Source organism: Myxocyprinus asiaticus, chromosome 8 (assembly GCF_019703515.2).
Source record: "Myxocyprinus asiaticus isolate MX2 ecotype Aquarium Trade chromosome 8, UBuf_Myxa_2, whole genome shotgun sequence".
Classification (NCBI taxonomy): domain Eukaryota; kingdom Metazoa; phylum Chordata; class Actinopteri; order Cypriniformes; family Catostomidae; genus Myxocyprinus; species Myxocyprinus asiaticus.
The window spans coordinates 39,338,041-39,365,832 of record NC_059351.1 but is presented as its reverse complement, the minus strand read 5'-3'; the positions used below and the strand labels follow the sequence as shown (position 1 = coordinate 39,365,832).

The window sequence follows — 27,792 nt, the reverse complement described above, 5'->3', positions numbered from 1 at the left end:
TTCCCATTATAAATCAAAGATTGCGCTAGTGGAATAAGGTCTATAGAGAACAAACTGTTCATTGAACACTGGAAACCAATTGTATCAGGGAGGTAAGGTGGGAGAGGAATAGAGATGGTGATAGAATGAGATTAAAGTAAGAGAGTAACAAAAAACTGTCATGTCAATTTCACAAGCTCTTGATCACTATTTACTGTTGTTGTGGGGTACAACCTCATTCATTAGCTTTTCACCATGAAGAAATGCAATAAGGAACCTCTACATATGCTCTTCCCCAATAACAACATCACTTCCCCTCCACACACAGGTTCCCCGTAACTAAACCATGATCAACTTCAGATGATTCAGTCACAACAAATCAAATAAGATCTTCTGCAAAAAAGCCATGTTTACTTTTTAAGCTTTTATTTTTTCATATAAATTATTCTTTAAAACAGGGGAAAGATGGGTTTGAGTGCATTTGTCTTGCTTGGTTCGTTGACTATGGGATTTGCTCTCGCCATTGCACAAAGTTTGCATTCAGACATACTGTAGTTCAAAATGGATGCATGTTTGACTAGTTTTCAGTTAGAGAGTAGTCATCAGCAAGGTTAAAAAAGTAAAATGGGCATTTTGTTCTTGTCTCCCCCACACCACATCCCTCATCTTCATCCTCCACTCCAAACACAGTCATTGTCTCTCAGTCCGATCTGCAAACTCAGGGGGTGTAGAAGATCGCAGCCAGTTCCTCACAGAATTGCAATAGTCAATGGCAACCGTCTCGGGTGATCGACAGTGGTGACAGTGCTGCATCGCTTTCCCATTCCACCTTCCTCAGATCTTCAACCCCTTTCAGATGTTCACATGTCATTGGCCAGCTCCTCAGTTTCGGTGGAGACATCACCATTGACCGCAATCTTCATACTTTCCTCATAACCTGGGGGCATGAAGGCCAGCGTATAGGGGTAGATCTTTTGACACTCCGCCCGGTATAACTCTGCAGTCTCCTTGGCGTCTCCAAGGCTACCGTCACGCAGGCTTTCCAAAACCTCTGTGCAGATCTGCAAGAATAAAGTAGCATGGTGTTTATGGTATTAAATACACCGAGACAGGCCACAGGCTACCCTCTTAGGAAAACTCTGTAATTCCCCAAAAGTACTTGTGCACATACACGAATGTGAGGGACAGTTGATATCTTACATTTACATGTGTATAAATGGCTATACACCAATCAGCCACAACATTAAAACCACCTGTCTAATATTATGTAGGTCCCCCTTTTGCTACCAAAACAGCACCAACCCGCATCTCAGAATAGCATTCTGAGATGCTATTCTTCTCACCACAATTATAGAGCGGTTATCTGAGTTACCGTAGACTTTGTCAGTTCGAACCAGTCTGGCCATTCTCTGTTGACCTCTCTCATCAACAAGGCATTTCCGTCCATAGAACTGCCGATCACTGGATGTTTTTTGATTTTAGCACCATTGGGAGTAAATTCTAGAAACTGTTGTGTGTGAAAATCCCAGGAGATCAGCAGTTACAGAAATACTCAAACCAGCCCATCTGGCACCAACAATCAAGCCACGGTCCAAAACCCTGAGATCAAATTTTTTTCCCCATTCTGATGGTTGATGTGAACATTAATTGAAGCTCCTGACCCATATCTGCATGATTCTATGCACTGTATGGCTGCCACACAACTGGCTGATTAGATAATGACATGGGTGTTTGTTGGTGCCAGACAGGCTGGTTTGAGTATTTCTGTAACTGCTGATCTCCTGGGATTTTCAAACACAACAGTCTCTAGGATTTACTCAGAATAGTACCAAAAACAAAAAACATTCGGTGAGCGGCAGTTCTGCGAATGGAAATGCATTGTTGATGAGAGAGGTCAACAGAGAATGGCCAGACTGGTTTGAACTGACAAAGTCTATGGTAACTCAGATAACCGCTCTGTACAATTGTGATGAGAAAAATATCAAGTTGCCACTGTTTTGGCGGCACGAGGGGTACCTACACAATATTAGGCAGGTGGTTTTAATGTTGTGGCTGATCATGTAGTTTATAGTGTACGTGCTTTTCCCATTGTACTCTCAGAAATGCTGATTTTTTTCTGATGTGTTAACTTGTTGTTGGGCTTAATCCTATGACGTTATCCGGTCTGTTCACACACATGTGCACTCCACTTATGCGTTTACATGGCCACATAAAGTGCGTTCTCCGGAAGAAACCCAGGTGTGTTAAACCGCTTTCTCTTAGAGTGCTTTCACACTAGCACTTTTGGTGTGCACCCGAATTTGAATTACATCAAAGTCAAGTTCGTTTGGGTGGTGTGAACGCTGTTTTCCGAACTCGGGTGCGCACCTGCTAACCATACCCCGAGTCTGCTTGAAAAGGTTGTCTGGGGTACGGTTCATGTGAACTCAGTGCGGTTCGCTACTAACATGAACGCAATCGTACCAAATCGTGGAAGTGAACCGCTATCGATGATGTATAATTCGCGTCTTTGCAGGCTCCCGATCGCAATTATTATGGTTTCATTAATTTCTTACCAGCTTGTGTCCAAATTAATCACCTTCAGAGAACAGCTCATATTTTTCACATCTCTTGCAATGCATCTGCGGGCTGGCGGCAGACAAACGCTAATAATCTTCACGATTGCACATTCGGTGCATCCGTGGCAGACAAACATAATTGTCATTTTGTGCATGTAAAGTTTTGGTGGTAAATCCAAAGTGATGAATACTTAAATAACACAGTGAAGCTGATGTCTTCTTGAGTTATTGCCTAGTTACAGTGGTTAACAGGTGCCGCTTGTACTCACATTGATGACGTAATCGGACCACGGTTCAGACCCAAAAAAATATGATGTGAACAGATACCAGCGGGGGCAGGGGGAGGGGGTATGAAACAAACTTTGGTTCAGTTCAAGTAATCGAACCAAGTGTGAAAGCACCTTTAATCTCTTAAGTGGAGTAAGGAAAAAGCATTCTCGTTTATAAGATGTTTCAGAACGCTGCTTTCTGCAAAAACCCTGGAATAAACCGTTTTCTTAAAGTCGGCATGAAATCAAAATTGACCCAATTTATTTTATTAATACATGTTACTGGTCTTATATGAACGAATCATATTTGCTATTTTATAAAAAAAATGTGACCTCAGAATCTTTAATCAAAATGTCATAACTTGCTCCTCCAGTGAAATGACTTACTCTTCTGTGCTGATGTATGCAAGTGTATGTCAGTTTTAATCCCATCCCTTCAAGAGTCATGTACACAAACCTGCCCTCAAAGCAACTAATGCAGAGATGAAAAGGTTTTCCTCCAAAATCCTTTCTCAACCCAAACTTCCTTGATTTCGGGCCAGCTGGATTAACATTTCGAAGAAAGAATAACAGCGAATTTGCAGATGTGTTCAAGACATTTCATGCCTGAATTGCTGAGGTGATCACTACTGTACACAATGTGGCTGAGGTGATCACTGCTGTACACAATGTGACTCGGAAGCATCTGGAGATTATTCATATTTTTGAAAGCAGATATCTTGGGATGTACAGCATGAGTAAATGATTTTCCCTATATAAAATGTCTAAATTGTGATCTTTTACTAGTTTCTCAATGGCTAGAGCCTCATCATAAGCAAACTTCCATTTTATGCCTGCTTTAAGTGCATGTAAACGTGGTCAATGAAATTACTGCCAAATTTGCCAATGTTAGTTGATGAAGGGTTTTAGATTGTCATCTCATCTTCGTTAGTGTTGACAGATGCATCACGATAGTTAAACTATTTTACTTTAAACATACTATTGACCAAAATTCTGAGAAAAAATAAAATGGCAAAAAATATTATCTATGCACAAACAATGTTTTTAGAAGACAAATCTAGAAAGAATTTATTAAAATAATCCAGTCATAATATCTTGGGGAGTTCCGTAATTTTTTATATGTTTGATACATGTTTAAAATAGTAAATGTTTGAATATTTAGTTGAAGTTTAGTCTGTTACAGTTTGACAAATTTTTTCACAAAGGGATTTTTTATTTCGTGAATGCTAACAAAGATGAGAGAAAGAAAAAAGATGCATCATCATGGTAATGATTAAATGATTTAAATTAAAACATACTATTGACAAAAATAGGGAAAAAAGATAACTGCAAGATTTTAACAATGCCCGAACAATGTTTTTTGAAGAACTTAAAATAATCCAGTTTGAATATACTGGGGATTTCCTCCATTTTTTTTTTATATGTTTGATGCACGTTCAAATTAATGCAATTTTTATACATATTTAAACTATTTCATAAAATTTGGTCTGTTACAGTTTTTTTGGTCATTTTATACAGTATCGTCAACTAAAATATTATTTCCACTGAATAAAAGAATTGTTATAATTTAAATTTAATATAATTTTCATCTGCCAAAAAAAAAAAAAAAATGAACTGCTCATGGGGATACCTCCAGAAAAAAAAAATTGTCAATTCAATATTGTGATTAAAGAACATTGCAAACTATGCCTTGCCAAGTTACACTGGCGTCAAATGACTTCTGTCCTTAAACGTTTCCCTCTTTAAAAAAAAAAAAAAAAAAGATGCTTTTACAATATTTACATTCTTTATAAATTAACCAGCTAGTAAAATCCCTTAAAGATCATGCACTCTCATGTATACCTGAACACTTCTGTTGTTGAGTGATTCATCAAGTGCTGTAGCCAGTTCCACTGCTTTCTTCTGTGTTGAAGGGTCTAAGTAGTACATCATTTTGGCAGCTTTGAAAGAAGGGAAAAAGACGGGTGAGAGTGCAAAATGGAAAACGGATGAGTGAGAACATACTTTGAAGTGTTTATACCTGCTACCCGGTGTGGGATGGAATTGGAGTGCTTGGTGAGGAAGGCCTGGTTAAAGATCTTGGCATTACTGTCCCCAAATAGCCTGAAGATTTCCTGTCTCAGCACCATGCTCACTGATTCTGCTAGGTCTTTGCTTTCAGACACTGTCACCCAATTAATACAAAGGGACACATTATAACAGCCAATCATCAGAGAGAAACTTGACACAATCAGTCACAACACACAGAAGGCCAACATGAGTTATATGCAACAGATAAGGGAACATTTTGAGCTTTAAGGGAAGTAGTAAAGCAACAGTAAAAAGGAAAGAGGACCAAAATAGAAGTAAAGGTGTGCTCACCTCCTTTAAAGAAGCGCACTAGACACTCATGAAGCCAGGGATGGTCTGGGTCTATAGCATAGGCCCTCTTTACAGACTGCAACATTAATAGGAACTTTTCTGTGAGACAAAGAACGGCACGATTATGACATTTTCAAATACATTCAATTTCATTAACAGAACATGTTCAATAAACCCATTACAGACAAAATAGCATCATATATTCAGAAAAGTGCCATTAGACTGCACAACTTGGATTTCCTTAAATGATGGGTTTCAGAGATTAAAGGGTGTGTACCTTTCCTAAAATAGATCTCAAAGGCCAGAAGGTGTGTGTCTATCTTATTCTTCACCAGGTTTTTTAAAGGTGTCAGAAACTTTACAGCTTCATCTAATGGGTTTTCCACCTGAAAAATTAAAGTGAAAGACAAATTCAGTTTTTGTAAAAACACAACAATAGCCCGTGTCCCTTGGTTCCGACTTTCCCCACAAGTTCCTACTCAAAGACACGCAAAGTCCCCTCAGAATTCCCCACTTTCCCAAAACACACTTTCAAACAAACAAACAAACAAACACACACACACACACACACCCTGGCCAGTTTCTCTGGTACAAGTTCCTCTTTAGGTCCTCCGATCTCCTCGTCATCATCCTCTTTTTTCTTCTTCTGATTCTTTAACTGTTTCTCTTTCTCTGCATTCTTTTTTTCTTCCTCCAGCTGTGCTTTCTTCTGTGCTCGCCGCTGCTTATTCCTTAACTTTTTCAGCTCTTTGTCAGTCAGGTTCCCTGGTTGAGACAACACACTTTAATATGGAAACCTTTGGCACTGTTCATTTGTTAAAGGAATAGTTCACCCAAAAATGAAAATCCTTTCATTATTTACTCACACTCATGCCATCCCAGATGTGTATGATTTTCTTTCTTCTGCTGAACAACGAAGATTTTTAGAAGAATATCTCAGCTCTGTAGGTCCACATAATGCAAGTGAATGGTGGCCAGAAATCAGAAGGTCCAAAAATCACATTAAGGCAGCATTAAAGTAATCCATATGACTACAGTGGTTAAATCTATATCTTCAGAAGATATATGATGAGTGTGAGTGAGAAACAGATCAATATTTATGTCCTTTTTTTCTATAAATCTCCACTTTCACATTCTCCTTGAGTTTTTGCCGATTCGCATTCTTTGTGCATATCGCCACCTACTGGGCAGGGAGGAGAATTTATGGTAAAAACAGACATAATTATTGATCTGTTTCTCACCCACACCTATCATATCACTTCAGAAGAAAATATTTAACTACAGGAGACTTGGATTACTTTTATGCTGACTTTGTGCTTTTCTGAGCTTCACAATTTTGGTACCCAATCACTTGCACTGTAAGGACCAACAGAGCTGAAACATTCTTTTAAAAATATTTGTTTGTGTACAGCAGAAGAAAGTCATGCATACGTGGGATGGCACAAAGATGAGAAAATGATGAAAAATAAAATTTTTAGGCGAACCATTCCTTTAAAACATAAAACACATAAATCCCTAAAGCAAGCCAACTGCATGTGCAAGATCTGAGAGACTATATGAAGTTTTACCAGTATCAGCTTGTAGTTCCTTGCTATCATCGGTTAGTGGGTTATCGTGCAGGTTGAGGTAGATTTGGATGGCGGTGTGTGAGGCTTTGAAGTAGAACGGGTGCATACGTAACACGTCCTCTAGTTTTAGCAGGTCCACGTAAGAGCGCAACGTCATCTTCCGCATGCAGTACGTATGGAAGTCAAACTGGTCATCTGTTATCTCCACAAAGTGCTGTAAGAATATGACAGAGAGCCAGAGGCAAGGAAGACAAACAGATGAGAACAAGCACTTTTAAACATTACATCAAGTGTCTGTTACTGAAGACAACACAGGCCATGAGATCATGAAAAAGTATAGAAAGACTTACTCTCTCAATCTCATGGCATTTTTTGAGTGCTTCTCCACATTTCTTCAAGGATTTATAGGCCAGAGCACATTCAGTCTGGAACCACATACACTGCATCTCGTTCAGATTTTCTACTGCAGATGCTCCTTCCTGTGAGAGGAATTTAGTTAAATACACACACAAATACACTTATGTTTATTTACTTACATGTGTGCAGGATGAATTGTGCACACAAACACACCCTTACCCTTGTGAACTTGGCGCACATTTCTTCAGCCTCTTTGATCAGGCCTGCTTTAAGCAGGTACTTGGCGCATTTGGAGTTGATGAAACGGTCAGCCGTGTCCAGAGCCTGAGCTTCATCCATCCAGCGAGCTGCTTCCCGAATGTTCCCAGCATGCTGAGGGAGAGAAAGAGGAAAACAACATAAAATGTCAAAGGTCATGCAATGGAGCTGGCATGGTATTTGGATTGTGCAGGGTCTCTGATTGTCAAATCACTGTATCCTGGAAATTGCTTATTGTATCCTATTTTTATAATTAATCCAACTAAATGCTTAAAGGAATAGTTCACCCAAAAATGAACATTCTCTCATCATTTACTCACCCTTATGCCATCCCAGATGTGTCTGACTTTCTTTCTTCTGCTGAACTCAAAGATATTTAGAAGAATTTCTCAGCTCTTTTGGTTCATACGATGCAAGTGAAAGGGTGCCAAAATTTTGAAGTTCCAAAAAGCACATAAAGGCAGCATTAAAGTAATCCCTAAGACTCCTGTGGATAAATCAATGTGTTCAGAAGAGATATGATAGGTGTGGGTGAGAAACAGATCAATATTTAAGTTCTCCTCCCTGCTCATTCAATCTCCACTTTAACTTTCAATTTCACATTCTTCATGCATATCGCCACCTACTGGGCAGGAAGAACTTCTAGCTAAAAAGGACTTAAATATTGATCTGTTTCTCACCCACACCTATCATTTTACTTCTGAAAATATGGATTAAAACACTGGAGTCATATGGATTACTTTTATGCTGCCTTTATGTGCTTTTTGGAGAGTCAACATTTTGGCACTTATTCACTTGCATTGTATTGACCTACAGAGCTGAAATATTCTTCTAAAAATCTTCATTTGTGTTCTGCTGAAGAAAGGAAGTAATACATATCTGGGATGGCATGAGGGTGAGTAAATGATGAGAGAATTTTCATTTTTGGGTGAACCATCCCTGTAAGTAATTGTTTGCACAGAAATTGGAGATACTGGGAACCCACCTATTTATTTATTAATTACTCACAATTATTCACACCTTTAAGCAAGACACTTTTCTCAAGTTGTTATAGACAACGTCACTGCAATTAGTGTAAGGCAAATTGGATAAAAAGTGTCTGCAAATTGGTGTGTTTTGTACATTACCTTGTATATCTTGGCTTTAACAAGGAAGAGCTCTATGAGAGTAGGTGTGCTCTCAATGCCAGCATTGATGTATTCGAGAGCCATGGTGTGCTGGCCAATCTGATCATAGTGCTGAGCCAAAAAATATTGCACCCAAAGTAACGTAGTGGGCGGCTCCTCCTTGCCATCATCTACAACAAATCATCAAAAGAATCAGATGCTACTAATCCACATCCCCAGCCAAAACAGATTAGATGCTCAATACATCATTCATTCCAAGTGGTAAATTTGAAACGATGGAATAGATCATATAAAATCAAAGCAAATGACTTTAAACTTAGAATTTAAACCCTTACAAAAATTGAGAGTTCGCTGCAAATTTGCTGCAAAATGTTCACATGCAAATTAGTTTTGCGGCAAACTGTCCATTGTTGCCAGAAGTTTGCCGGAGAAGAGCTGCAAACTTCTGGCAAACATTTGCGGCGAATCACAAGCTCATTTGCATGTGAAAATAAAGAGCGGCAAGTTTGCGGCTAGTTTAGATTTTTTTGTAAGCGAATACATGGAATAAAGAAAACAAGGGCGACATACCATCTGGGCTGAACATTCGGCAGCTACGTAAAGATGTCTCAAACCCAACAACTAATTCTTCAATTATTGACACCTGCAAATAATAATTTAACAAAAAAATGTCAAACATACACATTTGAAATTAAAACCCTAGTTTGTTAGTTCTGTATAGACAGAGTATGTCATCACCTTCTCTTTGTCCTGATAGAGAGATCTGAGTGTAGTGAAGACCGGTGGACAGCCCTTACTAAAGTTCATTCTTAAATATCTATCCAGACACTCCCGAAACTTATCTCCTGAATAATACAAAGAAAAAAATAAATAATCATCAAACGTTTGCGCACATTAAGCTTTGAAGCTGATATGCCATTACACTAGAGATAGTCTTACATACCAGACAGGAAGCTGAGTGGTAGTCTGCGAGGTACAAGGCCTTTAGGGTATTTCTCCCAGGCCTCCTCATAGATCTTCAGCTTCTCTTCTGTACTCCCTGAAAAACCCACAGATACAAGCATTTTAAGCTTTAAGTGAATTGAAATAACATGAGAGAGGAAATCTATGCTTTGTGGGTTAAGTTGTGTACCAGGTTTGAGGGCTTTCTCCAGGCCATGGTAATAAGTCCAGTTCTCAGGATTTCTCTCCTGTAGTCGTCTGTACACATCTGCTGCCGCCTCATACCGTTCTAGATTCAACAGAAGTTCTCCTACTCATCCACAACACAAGGGAGAGAGCATAAAAACACTGCATTGGTAAAATGGCTTCGTTACATAGAATTTACCCTTAGGGCACCACAAACAGGAAGTCAATGTGCAAGTCAAGCAAAATGGGAATAGGACCGAAATTGCATGAAGAGTAATATGTAGGAATATGCAAAACTACCTATTTTCAAAATCAACTAGTCGGTGGGTTGCCTGACTACTCAGTTGTTGGACCATCGTGACCCATATCTAGTACAATTTAATAACAAAAAGCACCAAAAAAAGGAAACAAAAAAGGGAGAAAAATCGAACAAGTGAGAAAGATAGAAATTAGACTAAAAGAAACCGAGAAAAGGGGAAAAAAGACAGCAGAGTAGAGATTTGAGGTTTATTTATATTTAGGCAAATGTGTACAGCTGTGTACGCAGAATATGAGAATGTGTACCTTTGGTCTCTTCCACAGCCAATTTATCACAGATCTGTTTCTCGTAGGTGGTGAGATGCTCCAACGCTTCTTTCATGAGCCCCGCCTCCATCAGGACCTGATTCTGATACAGCAGCAGCTCACTGTACTCATAATCCACCTTATCAGGGGACGTCTGAAAACACACACACACACACACACACACACACACACACACACACACACACACACACACACACACACACACAACCATATTCAAAAAGACTTCTGCAGAAAGAGATACACATAAATAGAACTGAAGCCTATGAAAACAGTTTCTCTAAGGGGAGGGAAAAACAAAAAACATGATTCAATGTATGCTACATGATCAAAAAGCATTACACAAAACAGTAAACCATTTAAGCATTTAGCTTATTCAGCATGCCAACATGTAGCTTCCTGTTGTGCTAAAAACCAAAGGAAGGAAATAAGAGTCTTATCGTAGACGGCGCAAGAACTGTGTGCCATTGTGTTGCCTGTTGACCTGCCACAACAGGTTGAAGTCCTCACAATACCTCATTTACCACTCCTGTTCCCTTTGCCCCTGTTCTTTCTTTTTCCATCACTCCAAAAACACTTTAATATACACTTGTGGCCAAAAGTTTGGAATAATGTACAGATTTTGCTCTTATGGAAAGAAATTGGTACTTTTATTCACCAAAGTGGCATTCAACTGATCACAATGTATAGACAGGACATTAATAACGTGAAAATTTACTATTACAACTTCTTAAACTACTTCAAAGAGTTCTCGTAAAAGAATCCTCCATGTGCAGTAATGACTGCTTTGCAGATCCTTGGCATTCTAGCTGTCAGTTTGTCCAGATACTCAGGTGACACTTCACCCCACGCTTCCTGTAGCACTTGCCATAGATGTGGCTGTCTTGTCGGGCACTTCTCACGCACCTTACAGTCTATCTGATCCCACAAAAGCTCAATAGGGTTAAAGATCCATAACACTCTTTTCCAATTATCTGTTGTCCAATGTCTGTTTCTTTGCCCATTCTAAACATTTTCTTTTTGTTTTTCTGTTTCAAAAGTGGCCTTTTCTTTGCAATTCTTCCCATAAGTCCTGCACCCCTGAGTCTTCTCTTTACTGTTGCACATGAAACTGGTGTTGAGCAGGTAGAATTCAATGAAGCTGTCAGCTGAGGACACCTTTGTATCAAATCTTCAGTTTTTTTGCAATTTCAAGCATTGTATAGACTTCATTCCTCAAAACAATGATTGACTGACGAGTTTCTAGAGAAAGCCGTTTCTTTTTTTGCCATTTTTGACCTAATATTGACCTTAAGACATGCCAGTCTATTGTATACTGTGGCAACTCAAAAAAACAACAAAAAAAAAACAACACAAAAACAATGTTAACCTTCATTTAACGAACCAAGTAGCTTTCAGCTGTGTTTGATATAATGGCAAGTTATTTCTAGTACCAAATTAGCAATTTAGCATGATTACTCAAGGATAAGGTGTTGGAGTGATGGCTGCTGGAAATGGGGCCTGTCTAGATTTGATCAAAAATACTTTTTTCAAATAGTGATAGTGCTGTTTTTTACATCAGTAATGTCCTGACTATAGTTTGTGATCAGCTGAATGCCACTTTGGTGAATTAAAGTACCAATTTCCTTCCGAAACAGCAAAATCTGTACATTATTCCAAACTTTTGGCCACCAGTGTACATTTTTTACACCACACAATCCCAGTCAACACACAGCGCAGGTGACTCTTGTTTTATAAAATCTCTAAATAGTTTCTTTTATAAGTACCACTGGAACACAACCGAGGTTAGGCAAATCTTTCCACACTTTATATTCCAAGTGAATGAAAATATCTCTTGTTGTAAATGACTGTCATGTCTGTTTTTACCTGTTGTGTTTTTCTAAACTCCTCAATGATTTTGGCGGCCATCTCATAGTCCTCCAAGAGGTGATACGCGATGGCATAACCAATCCATGATGCTCGCTGGGCTGGCCGCAGCTGTAGTAGCTGATATCTGGTCTCCTATTAGAGTAGACATAATAATACATAGACAGTCAGAACAAAGGTTTTGTACTGGTGTTAAGTTATAAACTCTATTTGCTTTTTGCTGAATGTGGAGAAATTGGATCCCTTTCTAAACAATATACCAAAGTACCATCTTTAACTGTGCAATAGAAAAAAATAGTGGAGCCATATTGCACCAAAGCCCACATCTGAAAGTCAAATTTCAGTGGTGAAAGCAGGTAGCTGAGAGGCCCGAGGGAATGAAACATTTAATACTCAATATAACATATCACAGAAGACTTAGAAACAAAGGCACAGAGAGGATGAGAGAGAGAAATGGGCATTGCTGAGTCATGGCCCCTGGATCTGGTCCTTTCTAAAACATTGCTTAAACATATAGAGGTTGTATTTAATTGACAATGTAAAAGCTCATATTCTCCACTACTCTCTATGGAACAGAAACAGTGAACTACAGATCACTTCTGGGTAATGTATACAAGATTCTATGACTCCAGCTAAAAATCAAAATGGAAATCTGACATAATCCAGAAAAAACACAGATTTTAGGTACCGAAGTACATTCATCCAGAACTAAATGTAAATGTTGAGTAATTTTTTACGTGAAGCTGCCTGAGTGCACACAAACTTGCATGCAAGTAGATAAATGACAAATGAGAGTTTGTTATTGACAAAGACAAATAGGGATTGGAATGGAAAGAAATTTAATTATTCCGGTTCCTTAATGGTCCAATAATGACTCTTTTAGTACTTATGAGATAATTATTTAGAAGAATACAATTCTAATTGTATTTACTCTAAGGTGACTAGATTTCTGACATGAAAAACGGGGACATTTCAAGTTCAGTGGTCAATAGGTCATTGAAATTTAATGTTACTTTTTAAAAAAGGGGACAAATATGATTATGTATTTTGACCATGATGAATGTGATAGTGCTGAACTATGCACTAAGAAATTATTTTGGTTTACCTTAAAGTAATCTGGTTGCCTTAAAATGTTGAGTTCATTTAAAATAAAATGTGATTATAAAATAAAAAATAATTTGAATAAAAAGGTATAGTAAATAACAATTAGTGGAATTGTTTTATTTTTATTTTTATTTTATTTTTTTTACATTATATCAGTGCATTGCCATTGTGCCATTAGTTTACTCAATAAAAACACAAATTCTTATGTTATCTGAACAAACTAATGAAGCGGAGTTGATTTGGCAAAAAATATAAAAGTTAACAAATTATGGAAATAATTTTTACGGTGTGGTGTATCATGCTCTATTGTATACAGTAGCATTTGTCTAAATGAAATTCAAACACAGATGTTTTCCATGTTATTAATGTCATATTCTTATTTGAAATTTATTTCGGGTATATGTTAAAACAACAAATGAGCAAATATGTGAGAAGGTGCTTCCTTTAGTGTGTGAATATTACACTGATCACACAGAGATTTTCACACTGATTGGTTTTCAATCCAATAGATAAAATTGTTGATTTTATATGTTCATCTGCAGGGATTCATTTGACTACTTTTCACCAACATGTTACAGTTTGTGCAGTCTGTGCAGAAATTCCCACATTATGAAGGCCAAACTTTCAATACAATCCTGTGCCAAATTCAGAACCCGTTATAAAATACATAACAATATAACTATAACATAAATAGCTAGTATGTGCCTTACCTTGAAGTTTATAACAATGATAATAATTCTCTTCAATTGCCTGGTCCAGTTCTTAATGGCAAAACTGGCCCAACCAAATAATCAGTGAAGGAAGACGAATGAATTGAAGCTGCTATAGCGAGCAGCCCCCTCTGCTGGTCAAAATAAACAGCACACGGTAGGCTTTGCTGCTTGGGCTAAGTTTCTTGCCATTTAATATTTCACTATGCGGGCTGTTTTGAACGCTCTGGAAAATGCTCTGGACATTTCCGGGGACATCACCATTCGGGGACATACCACCAAAAACTGGGACTGTCCCCCGGAAAACGGGGACATCCGGTCACCCTAATTTACTGCCCTTAGCAGCCTGTTACCCAATGACGAGATCATTTACTATTTTAGCAGTACAGATTCTTGCAAAAGGTGTGTTTACACAGACTTTTTTAATTTAAGACAGGCATTAAATTTTATAAACTACCACTAATTACAACTCAGAAAAATGTGTAAAACTACACATTATCAAATCAACATCTATCCAGGAATTACCGTGTTTTCCGGAAATGAAGTCGCACCTGACTACAAGTCCCACCGGGTCAAAATCGCATTGTTGAGAAAGAAAAAAAAACACATACAGTATCTCTGCACATATCACATTATATCTCTGTATAAATCGCACTGAGAGGGTGCATCCGGCAGGCACTAGGACCCGGAACCAGCCACCAGACTTCCCATCACCGGTTCAGATGTCAAATGTGCTCTGTGAAGATTACAGTACCTCAGAATCTACACATCTTATCACATTTTGTTTTTGGCTTGTTTTGAACAGGTGAATTTGCTTTAAGTAGTCATGTATAACAGTTTCTCATATTCTGTTTAAGTTTCATGAAAGAAACGCGACAAGTAAGCCACATCTGTAACTATGCTTTGCACAAATAAACAGCTTTTAGTCTGAGCAAATGAGTGTGCCTGTTGTGTTCAATTTATTCATTAACGTTAGAGAATGTGGATATTTCTGACATTTGCAACCCTCTGTGCTGTGCATTAATTATCTGGTGTGTGATGAAACATCATTAGTGTACATGTGAAGAGTTGTCAGTGGATCTAGAATTTGTAAGAACAATAATGTTATGATGGACAAAATATTTAAACTGGCTGCATAAAGTACTTTGTAATGGTAAAATATTCTGAATTAGCAACTTTAAAACGCTTCTGCCATCTCTATGACTGACGCTTTCATCTGTTTTGGTGCATGTGTGTTTGACCAGCCGGCATCAGTTAAGTACAAATTATGCATACAAGTTGCTTCTGTCTATAACTCGCAGATCCTTTCAGATGATGAGAAAAAAAACACTCACTTTATATTCCGGAAAATACGGTACTCTGATTAAAATCTCACAAGCCTAAAGTACACATGAATTCTCCTCACGGCCCAGTAGGTGGCGATATGCACACAAAAAATGCAACTTGCCAAAAACAAAGAAGAATGTAAAAGAGGAGATTGATAGTAAAAAAAGGACTTAAATATCGACCTGTTTCTCACCCACACCCATAGTATCGCTTCTGAACACATGGATTTAACCACTGGAGTCATATGGATTACTTATTTTTGCTGCCTTTATGTCCTTTTGGAGCTTCAGAATTCACTTGCATTGTATGGATCTACAGTGCTGAGATATTCTTCAAAAATCTTTGTGTTCAGCAGAATAAATAAAGTCATACACATCTGGGATGGCATGAGGGTGAGCAAAAATTGAGAGAATTTTCATTTTTGAGTGAAATATTCCTTTAAGTTATGATGTAGATTCAACAACTTTTTTGTAGTGTAGATTCAAAAGAACCAAGACTCATTCATTCGGGAATCAGACTACATTGGTTATGCAGTATGTTTCATGCAGCAGATTCAAAAGAATCATCTCGTGAAGAGTCATTTGTTTGCGAATCAGCTTACACTGGTCTTGCTCTGTGTTTTTCGCAGCTGATTTAGTAACGGTGTTGCAGTGCCACTGAATGGCAGAGCAGGAAACACTGAGCATTGTAGTACGTGTTGCGTCCACACTGGTGGAAGAGTGCACATGTTCGACTATTGTTGGAATGCAAGAATTCTCGAGCACTGTTAATAGAACCGAAAGTCATACAAATTATTCGGATCTGGTAATTAAAAAATAAATAAATATAATAATTAATGGTTCTTGGTTCCCAACTCAAAAAACAAAGACAGACAGAAAGTTAGAATGATAGAAAGAAAGCCAACAGTCACCTAAAAACGTGAGTCTGTGTCCATTTCTCATGAAACACTACATGCAAAGCAAAGCACTTTTATCTAAATGCAGCCAAATACTGTGAGCACACACACACACACACACTCACCCTGTAACCTTCCAGATCTCTCATCTGGATCTGCAGCAGCGAAAGATCTCGAAGGATCTGCAAGTTGTCTTTGTCCCATTTCAGTGCATTCCTGTAGCACTTAATAGCCTCATCATACTTCTTGTCAGACCTCTGGAGCAGACCGTACACATGCCAACCTGAAAACCTCACGTTAAGTTCAACAAAACCCATCACAGGGAGAAAAGAGCCTAGAGAGCTGAATACATTTACTGTGCTTCAGCAAAAACTCAGTAACAGGACAAAAAAGGAGTAAGAGTCTATGAATTATGAACGACTTTACCAATTACCAAAACACAGGGCTCCCACTCTCATGAAGAATTTAAAATAATCATATAAATAAAAATGAATTCTGTCATTTGATTTGTGAACCAGTTCAACTGATTGGTTAAAAAGAACCAAAATAAATAAATAAATAAATATTTTATATACATATATATATATATATATATATTCGCTTCAATATCAAATGATACAAATTAGTGATAGATCGAGATCTCGGCCAAGCCAGGGTTTGTTTTGTTTTTTCGATATTCGGCCATTTTGCAATTACTGACATTGGCCGATAACCATGTTTGCTTGACCAGTTAACAAAAGTGTTAACTTTCCATTGTGTCCATTCCAAAATCTACCAACAGATAGTCATGTTTCTTCTTTATTTTCAAGTTTCACTTTAAAAATGTTACATTTGATTTGCTATTGTTAAATTGCATTATGTTTATCACATTTATATCGGCCATCCTGCTCACTAAATATCGGTATTGGCCTTAGAGAAACCCATATTGGTTGACCACTAATACAAATCAAGTTTTACTCTAGACTAGAGCATCATTTGGCTGAGCAAAACAAGACAAATGTATAATAATCATTAAAATTCCAGGCCTTTCCAGAAAAAATGATTAAGAAATTTCCTGATTTCCCCAGGTTTTCAATGACCATGGGAACCCTACAAACAGGGTGTTCTTTATATCATGAAACTCTGAGATGTGATTTGACTGGTAGTAAAAAACTTTGACTGTGTTCAGCTCTTTAAACAGTTGGTGGTGTCACTATATATCACAGTCAGACAGGGCAGGAATCTTGGCAAGGGTCCATAACCCCCATCAGCAGCGACAGGCTTCATACTGAAATTGAAGCATTAACTCTGCTGCTGTGAGCAGAAACGCACAAACTCATTCCAACTGTTAAACGTACAGGTCTTAATGTATTCTTCTCTGCTTTGAATACTGGACAAGCTTAGTTATGCATATAAATGTCAGACTGAAAGCTTGCAAATGGTGTTCATCACAAGCTCTAAGGATACAGACATGGCTCTTCAGGTCGTTTCTGAGGCCTTTGCGGACGAGTTCATAGGCTTCTTCTTTCTTCCCCAAGCAGTTCAATGTCAGCCCTTTCATTGCCAGTGTCTCTGCAAAAATCACAACCATTAACCTTCCATCCATTAACCCCACATATAATGCCATGGTGTAAGTAAACAAACCCCTGTAACTTTCTCTCAGTCTCATTAATGCAATCAATTAATATTAATGCTCAGTTTGTAATCCCTAATGCTAAAACTCAACAGAAAACATGCAATTCTATAAGGCAAGTCTGGTAGCATGAACTATTGATGATAGACAAATATTCATCTGACATTTGGTCAGTTTGAGATTATTAGCATTGTATTTCATCACAGTATCATTACATTATATTCTATCTATCTATACATTCTGCTCATATATATTGCATTCTGCTCTCTATTCCTATAAACCAGAGAGTAGTATGCACATGTCGTGAACACTTCTGGGTGGGTGTGTCTTACCTCCATGCTCTGAGAATTTGGGATTGGAGAGAATCTGTTTGCAAAATTTCAGCCCATTTCTGTACTGCTTGTGTTCATAACATCTCTGAGGACATAAGAAGTAAAAATAGAGCTCATTTAATGAACAACACACACTCATTCGAAAACAAGTGTTACAAGTAGGGCTGTTTTTCAGCTTTACCATTAAGTGCCTTTACTGTCCTAGAGCACATCTTCCTGTTTTGGTTGGTGCTTTCCAGAGACAATCTATGGCAGGCTAACTCAAATGATAGTAATTTACTCTGAGTAGTTCTATTTGGAGCCGTGTTGAGCTTCTGATTTCCTCTTTATTACACAGCCCTCTGTTCAGTCAGCAGGTGGCGAGAACACTGCCATCATCTCATTCTGTCAGCAAATCTGGAATCAGCTTTTCTCATTCTATGCAGCACTACCAAATCAGTGATTTCAGATCACTTCAATGTACTACCTTTCTAACTCAAATATAAAAGGCTTTTGAAACTGTGAAAGGGAATTTTACTTCGCACCCCACAACAACTTTATTGCTGGTGGCTGTGTATTATAGGACATAAAAAAAACGAACACATTTAAAAAAATATATTTTTCCTCGATTCCTCGCGCCTCCGTCCTTGAGCCTGTGACATGGAAATCGATCAAAGTCCGACATCATGAAGGACGTATTAAATGCACCATGAGGAGGACGGAGAAAGCTTCCCGAGTAGGGCTGTCATGATTGAAATTTGGCTGACAAATTAAGGGTGTGTTCACACTTGTAGTTCGGTTCTCTTGGTCCTCTTGGACCAAAAAAGAAAATTATACATTTAGTCCTGGTTCGCTTAGCGTTCACACTGGCATTTTTAACACTGAACCTAACGATACAAAACCAAAGGCATCAGGAAAAAGTCACAACCTGATTGGACAGCTTTTATAACGTATATTTTTTGACGGAACTTGCCGAACATCCAAAACAATGCTGGCTGCTGGGCGAAATGCGCTCGTTATATTTATATATGTATATATGGTGGTATTTTTACCAGCTGAGAACAATCAAAGAGCTAATAAAATGTATAAAGGAGTCAAAACAGCACCAGGAATTCCTCCGTTGCACACACAAACGAAGATATGCTGCAAGGATGGCTGACAGCGTTTCCGACGCCTGTACTGAACTGTAATGGGCAATATAACTCCTATGATGAGAAGAACCAGGTATGCTTGAGGTCAGTATTAGACAAATTACTTCCTGTTTTTGGTCCGTTTAGACGTCTTTGGTCCATGCTGCGTTCATATATCAAATTGAACCGCACCAGAGTTCGTTTGGAAGCGGACCGAGACCCACTTTTCAGGTGGTCTCGGTCCGCTTGTTTGGTGCGCACCAAGGATCGGGTGACAGCGTTCACACTTGTTCAAATGAACTGCACTAACAGAACAATCACACCCTTTTGTTTTAATCTAACCAAACCTGCCAAGTGTGAACACACCCTAATTGTCAAACAAATAATTGCGATTATGATTATTAATTGTCTGTTTTAAGGTTATGGCGATTAATTGTCTCTTTTAGGGCTTTCATGATTAATTGACTTAAACTGTCATATTTCTTAAGGTTCATGTGTGCTTCAAATACCTTAAGAAGTCATTTTTACATATTTAACTTTAAATATATAAAGCAAATAATAAAAGAGGGATATATGATTTCCTTTCAGGCTTTAAAAACTTATGAATTACATGAAAAAATTATGTTTAAATATAAAAATATTTCTAAATACTTAAAATATGTCTGTCTTTTTGGTCAACTTTAGTTTTAGACCATTTTAAATTTACACTGTTGTTTTTGGAACTCATCTCTCATATTTGATATATCTTATATATTTTTTAATATGTTGTTATTATATTTATATATTATTAATGTCTGTCCTAATTTCTTCACTTTCACACGTTATTTTAATGCTCTTTGATTAAACCCACGAGCCCTTATTTCTCTTGAAGCAAAACCTTTGAGATTTTGTTTCATCATTTTATCACTTCACACAAATAGAGTAAGCGCGCGTCTCCTCCGTATCACTGTGTGCCATGTTTGATTTTAAAGCTGCATTGCGTAACTTTGTGCCCTCTAGCGACATCTTTGGTTGAAACTAGGGCTGTTCGATTCTAGAAATTTGAGCTGATTCCAATCCCTGGTTTTCGGAATCGATGGAATCGATTCCAATAGTCGATTCCAGACTAATTTTTTTTTTAATTATTTTTCAATTCCAGTAAAAAAGGGAGGTAAAGCGCAACGCTTCAATCGGGATAGATTTGAAGGAACTTTTATCTACACTGTAGAGCTGCATGATTAAGTGTTAAAAAAAAGATCGCAATCTTGATTCAGACACCCACGCAATCTCATTTCTAAATGACAACAATTCTGCAATGTATTTTAACATTCCCGTGGCATGCCTTTGTAAAATTCGTAATTCATTTCAAGATCCGTTTTTAAATGTTGATCTTTCCAGCTTTATGGCATCTACAAACCACAGCGCTCCTGCACAAAATGCTGAATAAACTAAAACACCAAAGACATTTGTCCAGCACAGTGGTTTACAAACTGCAGGGTGCAGCCACGATTAGCTAGGAGTGTGACAATCTCCGTTCAGTTCAATATTTTAATAGCCATCCACCGATGCTAAAAAAATTACGGCATTACCAATATCGGACTAAATTCGCTATGTGTGTTACAGTCAGCTGTTTTCAAATGCTCACATGCATGTGTCTGCCCGTGCGCTTGTGTCTCGTGATGAATGCAGGGCTCCTGCAAGAGACTCCGCACTGTTTTACATCAAAATACCCCTCTTTAGGCGATATTAGTGTAAACACAGCTGTTTATGAATCACCAGTGTAAACAGAAGGGATTAGATATTAAAGCAAACACAGCCGTTAATGTATAAGCAGATGGGACAAATTCTTCAAAATGTTAAATCTGTGCGATGTCTAAATGTATATAAGCTGCATGATGTCTGTTATAGGCATTTATGCATTCTCACTGCATTAAATCAGTATTAATATATATCTAATAATCACAGAGTAAAGACTGTCAAATATTTAAGTGGTTTCATTTAATGTTTTTATAATTTTTGTAATGTTTTATTACTACTGTTGCTAAAAAACTTAAAGCATTATTTACTCTGTTCTCTATTTAAATACTGGCTCTTGAATAATTCCTTTAAAAGCTTGAAGCAATTTTTACAAGGGAAACGTGTGAAGGCCTCATTGTTTTAATTTAAATTGTTAATATTTTATTTATTTAAAAACAATTTGGTGGGAAAATAGCAGTGTTCTATTGCATCTTTGCTTACCAGTACAACACAAACTGTGAAGCTTTTTCCCGCTTGTTTTTCTTTTTACTTAGCATGTGAGAAACCAAAATAATTTTAAGAATTTTTTTATGCACTTTTTAACAACTAATTATTTTATTTTTTTGCAACAATAACAAGGTGCTCTTTGGTTTGTATTGTATTCGTTGCGTCCTCTTGTGGACATTTTAAATTTATAGATTTAATTTTTGCATAGATTGACACAGAGAACATTTTGTCAGAAACTCTAGTTAATTAAATGTTACTTTGTTTAGTACCCTTATGTCCAGGTTTTGTAAATCACTGAAATAAGCATTTCTTCTTCTGAATCGTGAGAGAATCATGATCTTTATTCTAAGCAAAAAAATCGTGATTCTCAATTTTATCCAGAATCGTGCAGCTCTACTACGTTGAAATTGCCTGTTACCACCCATCAGTTGATCCTGTTATAAAGAGGTTTATATTAGCATGCAGTTGTCCACTACCTTTTGTACACTAAATAAAAACTTTAGTTTTATTTAAAAATCCATGTTTTTGTACTGGTTTATTTCATAAAATATGACAATATTTTTCATAATATTTCGTATTTTTTTCTCTCCCCCCATTTTTCCCCAATTTGGAATGCCCAATTGCCAATGCGCTTTAAGTCCTCGTGGTGGTGTAGTGACTCGCCTCAATCCACGTGACGGAGGATGAATCTCAGTTGCCTCCACGTCTGAGACCGTCAATCCGCGCATCTTATCACGTGGCTTGTTGAGCACATTACCACGGAGACATAGCACATGTGGAGGCCCACGCTATTCTCCGCGGCATCCACGCACAACTCACCGCGCACCCCACCGAGAGCGAGAACCACACATTATAGCGACCACGGGGAGGTTACCCCATGTGACTCTACCCTCCCTAGCAACCGGGCCAATTTGGTTGCTTAGGAGACCTTCATAATGCATATTTAAAATTTTGGTTTTGAATTTGATTTCAAAGAAGAATTTTAATGTAAAAATTGTGCAAAGAGAATGAAAAACAAATATGCTAAATGTTTTAAAACATAGGCCTACTGTAAAAATATTGAGAATGAACAGAAGTGTTAGACTCTTGCTTTTACGAGTGCAGTCCATTCATCATTTAAACTTTAACCTACCGATTTATTGATGTGAACTGGGAAGCTAACTCGCTGTTGCTTGATCCTCCTCTGCCATCTCCCGGTTGCAGACAGGTGTTGTAACAATGGTGACGTTGTTACTATACAACAATTTTCCATCACAAATTAGTTTGATCCAAAGTATACTGGCAGCCTACAGTATAGGTCTGGAAAGCAGCTGTCCGATGTGTTGAAGGGCTTGTGCGATTGCATCATACAGATTTAAACAAACGGAGCACATTTTATGGCTGACGAACTGCAAAGGATTCAGAATCAGGTTAATGATTGTTTAGCTGAAGTAATTACATAATCCTTTTGTGAATTAAATTAGTGCTGTTAAGGCTTCTAGAATGTGTAGTAGTTCAGCGGTCATGAAAATTAACATATCAGTCCATTTCCCTGAGCGGAATCGATTCCAAGCTTTAGAGTCGATTCTCGATTCCCAGTGCCTCCGAATCAATTCTTGTTGGAATCGATTCCCAGCCCTAGTTGAAATTTAAAATTGCTCGTAATTAGTGTCAGTCGTATTTCATCACTGCTCTTCTAAGCAGATGGGTAGCTCAGCGAGTAAAGACGCTGACTACCACACCTGGAGTCGCGAGTTCGAATCGAGGGCATGCTGAGTGACTCCAGCCAGGTCTCCTAAGCAGCCAAATTGGCCCGGTTGCTAGGGAGGGGAGAGTCACATGGGGTAACCTCCTTGTGGTCACAATAATGTGGTTCGCTCTCAATGGGGCGTGTGGTGAGTTGTGGTGGGCCTCCACAGGCGAGTCACTACGCCACCACGAGGACTTAGAGCGCATTGGGAATTGGGCATTCCAAATAGGGGAGAAAAAGGGGAGAAAAAAATAAAAGATACAATGTCCCCCAAAATTGAATCACATTTATAATTTGCAAGATATGATTTATGCCTTATGTAATCCCATATATGTGCTTTACAGATATAAATTCATAAATACATCATATTAACCTCAGCCGTCCTGCCATTTACACATCTGTTTTTAAGCCAAGAGTTCTGTGGAGGAGATGATGGATTTTCAGTCACCCGTTTAGTCATGCTGTCATGCAACTTTTGCCCATGTGTAGTGTTTTTACAAGAAGGATCAAAGATTATTCATTGAGTTAAAGATTTGATTATTGGCTGAGAGAACAGACTTGCTACTAAATCGGTTGTGATGTACAATATACAGTAGGTAGATATTAGGCCTAATCTGTGAATTAATAATGTGTATATAACATGAAATCAGACAACCCAAACAAGACCAACACTGACTGATATACAAAGACCAAAAACAAAAATACCTGTATGGTCCAGAAATGAGATATGTAACAGGTGTTTTATGAGGATGATATGAAGTAGACCGTTTCAAATATTCAACCTGCAGCTGAACAGCTCTGATAATAATAGCCTAATAGCCATAGTGATCTTGCTTCTTTTGATATCAAACGCCATTATCATGTCAAATTAATGTTTACGTTTTGAAACATTACCTAATTAAATGTATACTTACATTTTGGATACTGAGAAGCTCGTGATTTCCAGGCACGTGTATAATCAGGGTTTAACAAAGTTTATTATGTCTCATTTGGCGCTCCATCTCTAAAGGCGAATTAATGAGAGAAAATGTGCTTTTTTTTTTTTTTTTTACAGTGGGAATAAAACTTGCGCTCTGTCCCTTTACGAGAGCGCATACATGTTAAACAGTCTACGCTGCACGGAGAGAGATGATGATGAGACCTATGCACGGAGAGACATGGATTTTCAGTCCTATAAAAAGAAACTGTTGATTTCTTGTGTTCCAGTGTGTGGTTTACTAATTTTCACCAACATGTAAAAATAAAATCTGGGGATTTTGCACACTGTGAACACGGAATGTGCGGGGATACTTAAAATGTTGCACAAGACGTTAAATCCCACTACGAAATTCATTAAGTGGGTTTTTTCCTGCTATTTTCTACACATTGGTAATAGCTGCTGCTAAGACACTTGGAAAAGAGCGAGGACAGTGCTAGGAGAGTGCGCTCGATGTCTGCATGATCTTGTGCATTCACACGACTGTGCCTTGGCGCGTCCAGTATATTATGCATTTGCGCGTCTTTGCGAGATAAATATACCCACGCTCGCTCCTCGGTTAGAAGACTTTGTTCGCTCCGTGTAATTTTTGTGCTCTCTAGCTTGCTGTTTGCTTACGCTAATGTTATAAATGCAGCACTGGCCCGATCGGGCAAGTGACAGTTCTAGCAAATGGCCCGAATTTTTCTCACACTGGCCCCGGGCCATCGGGCAGACCTTATTGTCGAGCCCTGAACAGTAATACTACAATAGTATGTCTATGCACTGCACACAATAACATCGTAAACTAAAAACATAAAACAAGAATTCAATAATGATGGGGTTAAAATATATTAAATTAAACATGAAAATAATATGCTTAAATATGCAATATAACAATTACAGAAGAAGTCAATTTCAGAAGTCATACGTATTAGTAAACATGTTGCAGTAACTTCACCGGACAATGTAGATACATCGCGATCGGTTAACACACGAGTAATGTTCGATTCATAAAAAAATGACAACCAATATAAGCTTCAACAACACTACTAGACAACATATCTAAGCATTATAGCAGGTAAACAACTTTGCCAAAAGGATAACAGATAAACATCTATCCAGACTGCAGCGATGCTGTCCTGAACTTTGTGAGTTTCATTAAACTGAAGTGAGGAGCGTAGTTTCTCCTGTCGGAACACGTGATAGCTAGGGCTGGGCGGTATGTCTTAAAAAATTATATCTCTATATTGTTTAGCCTACTGACGATTTTCGATATATACACCAATCAGCCAAAACATTAAAACCACCTGCCTAATATTGTGAAGGTCCCTCTCGTGCCGCCAAAACAGCACCAACCCACATCTTAGAATAGCATTCTGAAATGATATTCTTCTCACCACAATTGTACAGAGCGGTTATCTGAGTTACCGTCTGGCCATTCTCTGTTGACCTCTCATCAACAAGGCATTTCCATCCGCAGAACTGCCGCTCACTGGATGTTTTTTTGTTTTTGGCACCATTCAGAGTAGGGATGGAATGATAAACATTTTTCTCTTCCAATCCCTGAACTATCAGTATCGGCCCATACCGATCCCGATCCAATACCACTGTTGCTTTTATTTTTTTCTCCCCAATTTGGAATGCCCAATTTCCAATGCGCTCTAAGTCCTCGTGGTGGCGTAATGACTCTTGTTGAGCGCGTTACCGCGGAGACATAGCACTTGTGGAGGCTTCACGCTATTCTCTGTGGCATCCACGCACAAATCACCACGCGCCCCACCGAGAGCGAACCACATTATAGCGACCACAAGGAGGTTACCTCCATGTATACTCTATAATTCATTGTGTGGAACTGATTGGGAGTACTCTTTGTGTAAAGAAAGCAACCGGGCCAATTTGGTTATTTAGGAGACCTGGCTGGAGTCATATAAAATATGATAAAATATGATACACCTGTACACCTACTTATTCATGCGATTATCTAATCAGCCAATCGTGCTGCAGCAGTGCAATGCAAATGAAGCCGATACGGGTCAGGAGCTTCAGTTAATGTTCACATCAACCAGGCTCACGCTATTCTCCACAGCATCCACGCACAACTCACCACGTGCCCCACCGAGAACGAGAACCACATTATAGCGACCATGAGGAGGTTACCCCATGTGACTCTATCCTCCCTAGCAACCGGGCCAATTTGGTTGCTTAGGAGACCTGGCTGGAGTCACTCAGCACGCCCTGGGAAAAACAACTTTAATAAATAAACGGATGGATTAAATTAATCGCAAAGAGTGGCCATTAATTTGTTCTCCGTGCATTTGTCGATGTGCATGATACGAGATATTTGTGCTGGCACTCCTGGTAGTGTCATGTTTGCAGATCTGTGCTAAGATCTATCCATAATCACCTACAGTAAATTGGCTTTCAAGGATGTAGCCTATACCGTCGTCATGATTAACACAGGCTAACAATTGGGGCAAATTCTGTCATGTGACAGTTTTTTGTGTTAATGCCAATTTTCTTGACAAAAACTGTTTCCAAACCAGTTTTTCACGACATTTGATGCATTGACAGAGTTTATGCGCTACAGTTCAACAGAAAAATATTATGATGAATATTATGTAAATCCTTGGATGGAAATGTAGTTAGTATCAACTCTCATGCAGCTGACTAGCCTGACTAGGGACTAGCACACATCTAACTAAAATAAAACTGTGCCATGAGAAAGAACCAAGTCGCCTTAAAGAGTGTTATGAAATTTATTAATTTCATGAACAGCAAATTAAGGCGCATTTATCTGCCAAGAGGCCTGACACTTCATAAAACCTAAAAAGAGCAATTCATCCAATACATATCAGTAGAGTTTGAAGACTGTATGGCTTCAAAATCAATTGCACGGGAATGAACATGGCAAGTGTTTGCTGGTTTTAGCTAAAGTTAAGCACCACACAACTTCCATGGTTTTCAACAATTGCAAACAACAGAAACATACAGCAGACTCATTGAACCAAACACCAGTCAAACTCCTCCCATCTAAACAAACAATTCTAACAACAAAAACCTATAACAATTGCTCTAACCTATAAAGACCTGGAGAATTACCCTAAGGAAGTGGTAATGATGGATGAACAGGCCATGAGACTGACTTTAGTCCCTGACATGCTGCATCATATCTGCGCTGTTTCACCATGTAAACATAGCATTATTACCATTAAAATAAAATGAACAAAGACCACAAATACTGTAAGCTTTTCTCCATCCAATGACAGCCTCTAACATGCAGCACTATTTCTGGATGTTGAGTTCCATTAGCAATTGACAGCTAGCAGCTAACAGGCTAAAAGCTAACCTCCATTTGACAGAAAGATTCTTGGTGGTTCAGTTTTGCATGCACTAAGGCTGACTCGGCCCCAGCATTAACTTCAGTTCTCAAACACACTCATGAAGGTAGCAAGCATGCTTTACTTAGCAGATAAACGTTGTTGCAGTGAACCAACAGCACTCACCAGGATCCTCTTGAACAGAGCGTTTTCTTTGGGTGGCAGAGTGACTGTCGGCATCCTTTACTCTCTCTATATCAGCACATGTGAAATGAGTGCGGATGAGTTTGGCAGCGGCTATCCTGGCTTTTACCCCCTTGTTCTCTGAGTCCTCGCTCGGCTTGATTTGGTGCCCGTCTCGGACTAACTAAACCAGCCCTCACGTGGTGACAGAAAAGCCCCCTTTGAGCCCAAAATGGCCGAT

General features: G+C 38.4%; 1 protein-coding gene across 1 annotated transcript; it reads right to left on the bottom strand.

Moving 5' to 3' along the window:
• Nucleotides 1–222: 222 nt before the first annotated feature.
• Nucleotides 223–27,792, bottom strand: LOC127445367 (N-alpha-acetyltransferase 15, NatA auxiliary subunit). The gene is made up of 20 exons (XM_051705406.1): nt 27,555–27,792; nt 18,033–18,117; nt 17,535–17,639; nt 16,214–16,371; nt 12,054–12,188; nt 10,170–10,323; nt 9,610–9,729; nt 9,421–9,516; nt 9,216–9,322; nt 9,048–9,120; nt 8,478–8,647; nt 7,312–7,464; nt 7,086–7,214; nt 6,736–6,949; nt 5,739–5,932; nt 5,445–5,553; nt 5,168–5,266; nt 4,827–4,970; nt 4,649–4,746; nt 223–1,040 (listed from the first exon to the last, which is right to left on the bottom strand). The coding sequence occupies exons 1-20, from the start codon at nt 27,606–27,608 to the stop codon at nt 840–842; spliced, it is 2,598 nt and encodes an 865-aa protein (XP_051561366.1). The 5' UTR covers nt 27,609–27,792; the 3' UTR covers nt 223–839.

Coding starts and splice junctions, on each gene's coding strand:
- LOC127445367 (XM_051705406.1), bottom strand. CDS start 27,608: ATGCCGACAGTCACTCTGCCACCCAAAGAAAACGCTCTGTTCAAGAGG. Junction 17,640..18,032: donor CAAATTCTCAGAGCATGGAG/GTAAGACACACC, acceptor TGATTTTTGCAG/AGACACTGGCAATGAAAGGG. Junction 4,971..5,167: donor AGTGCGCTTCTTTAAAGGAG/GTGAGCACACCT, acceptor ATTGGGTGACAG/TGTCTGAAAGCAAAGACCTA.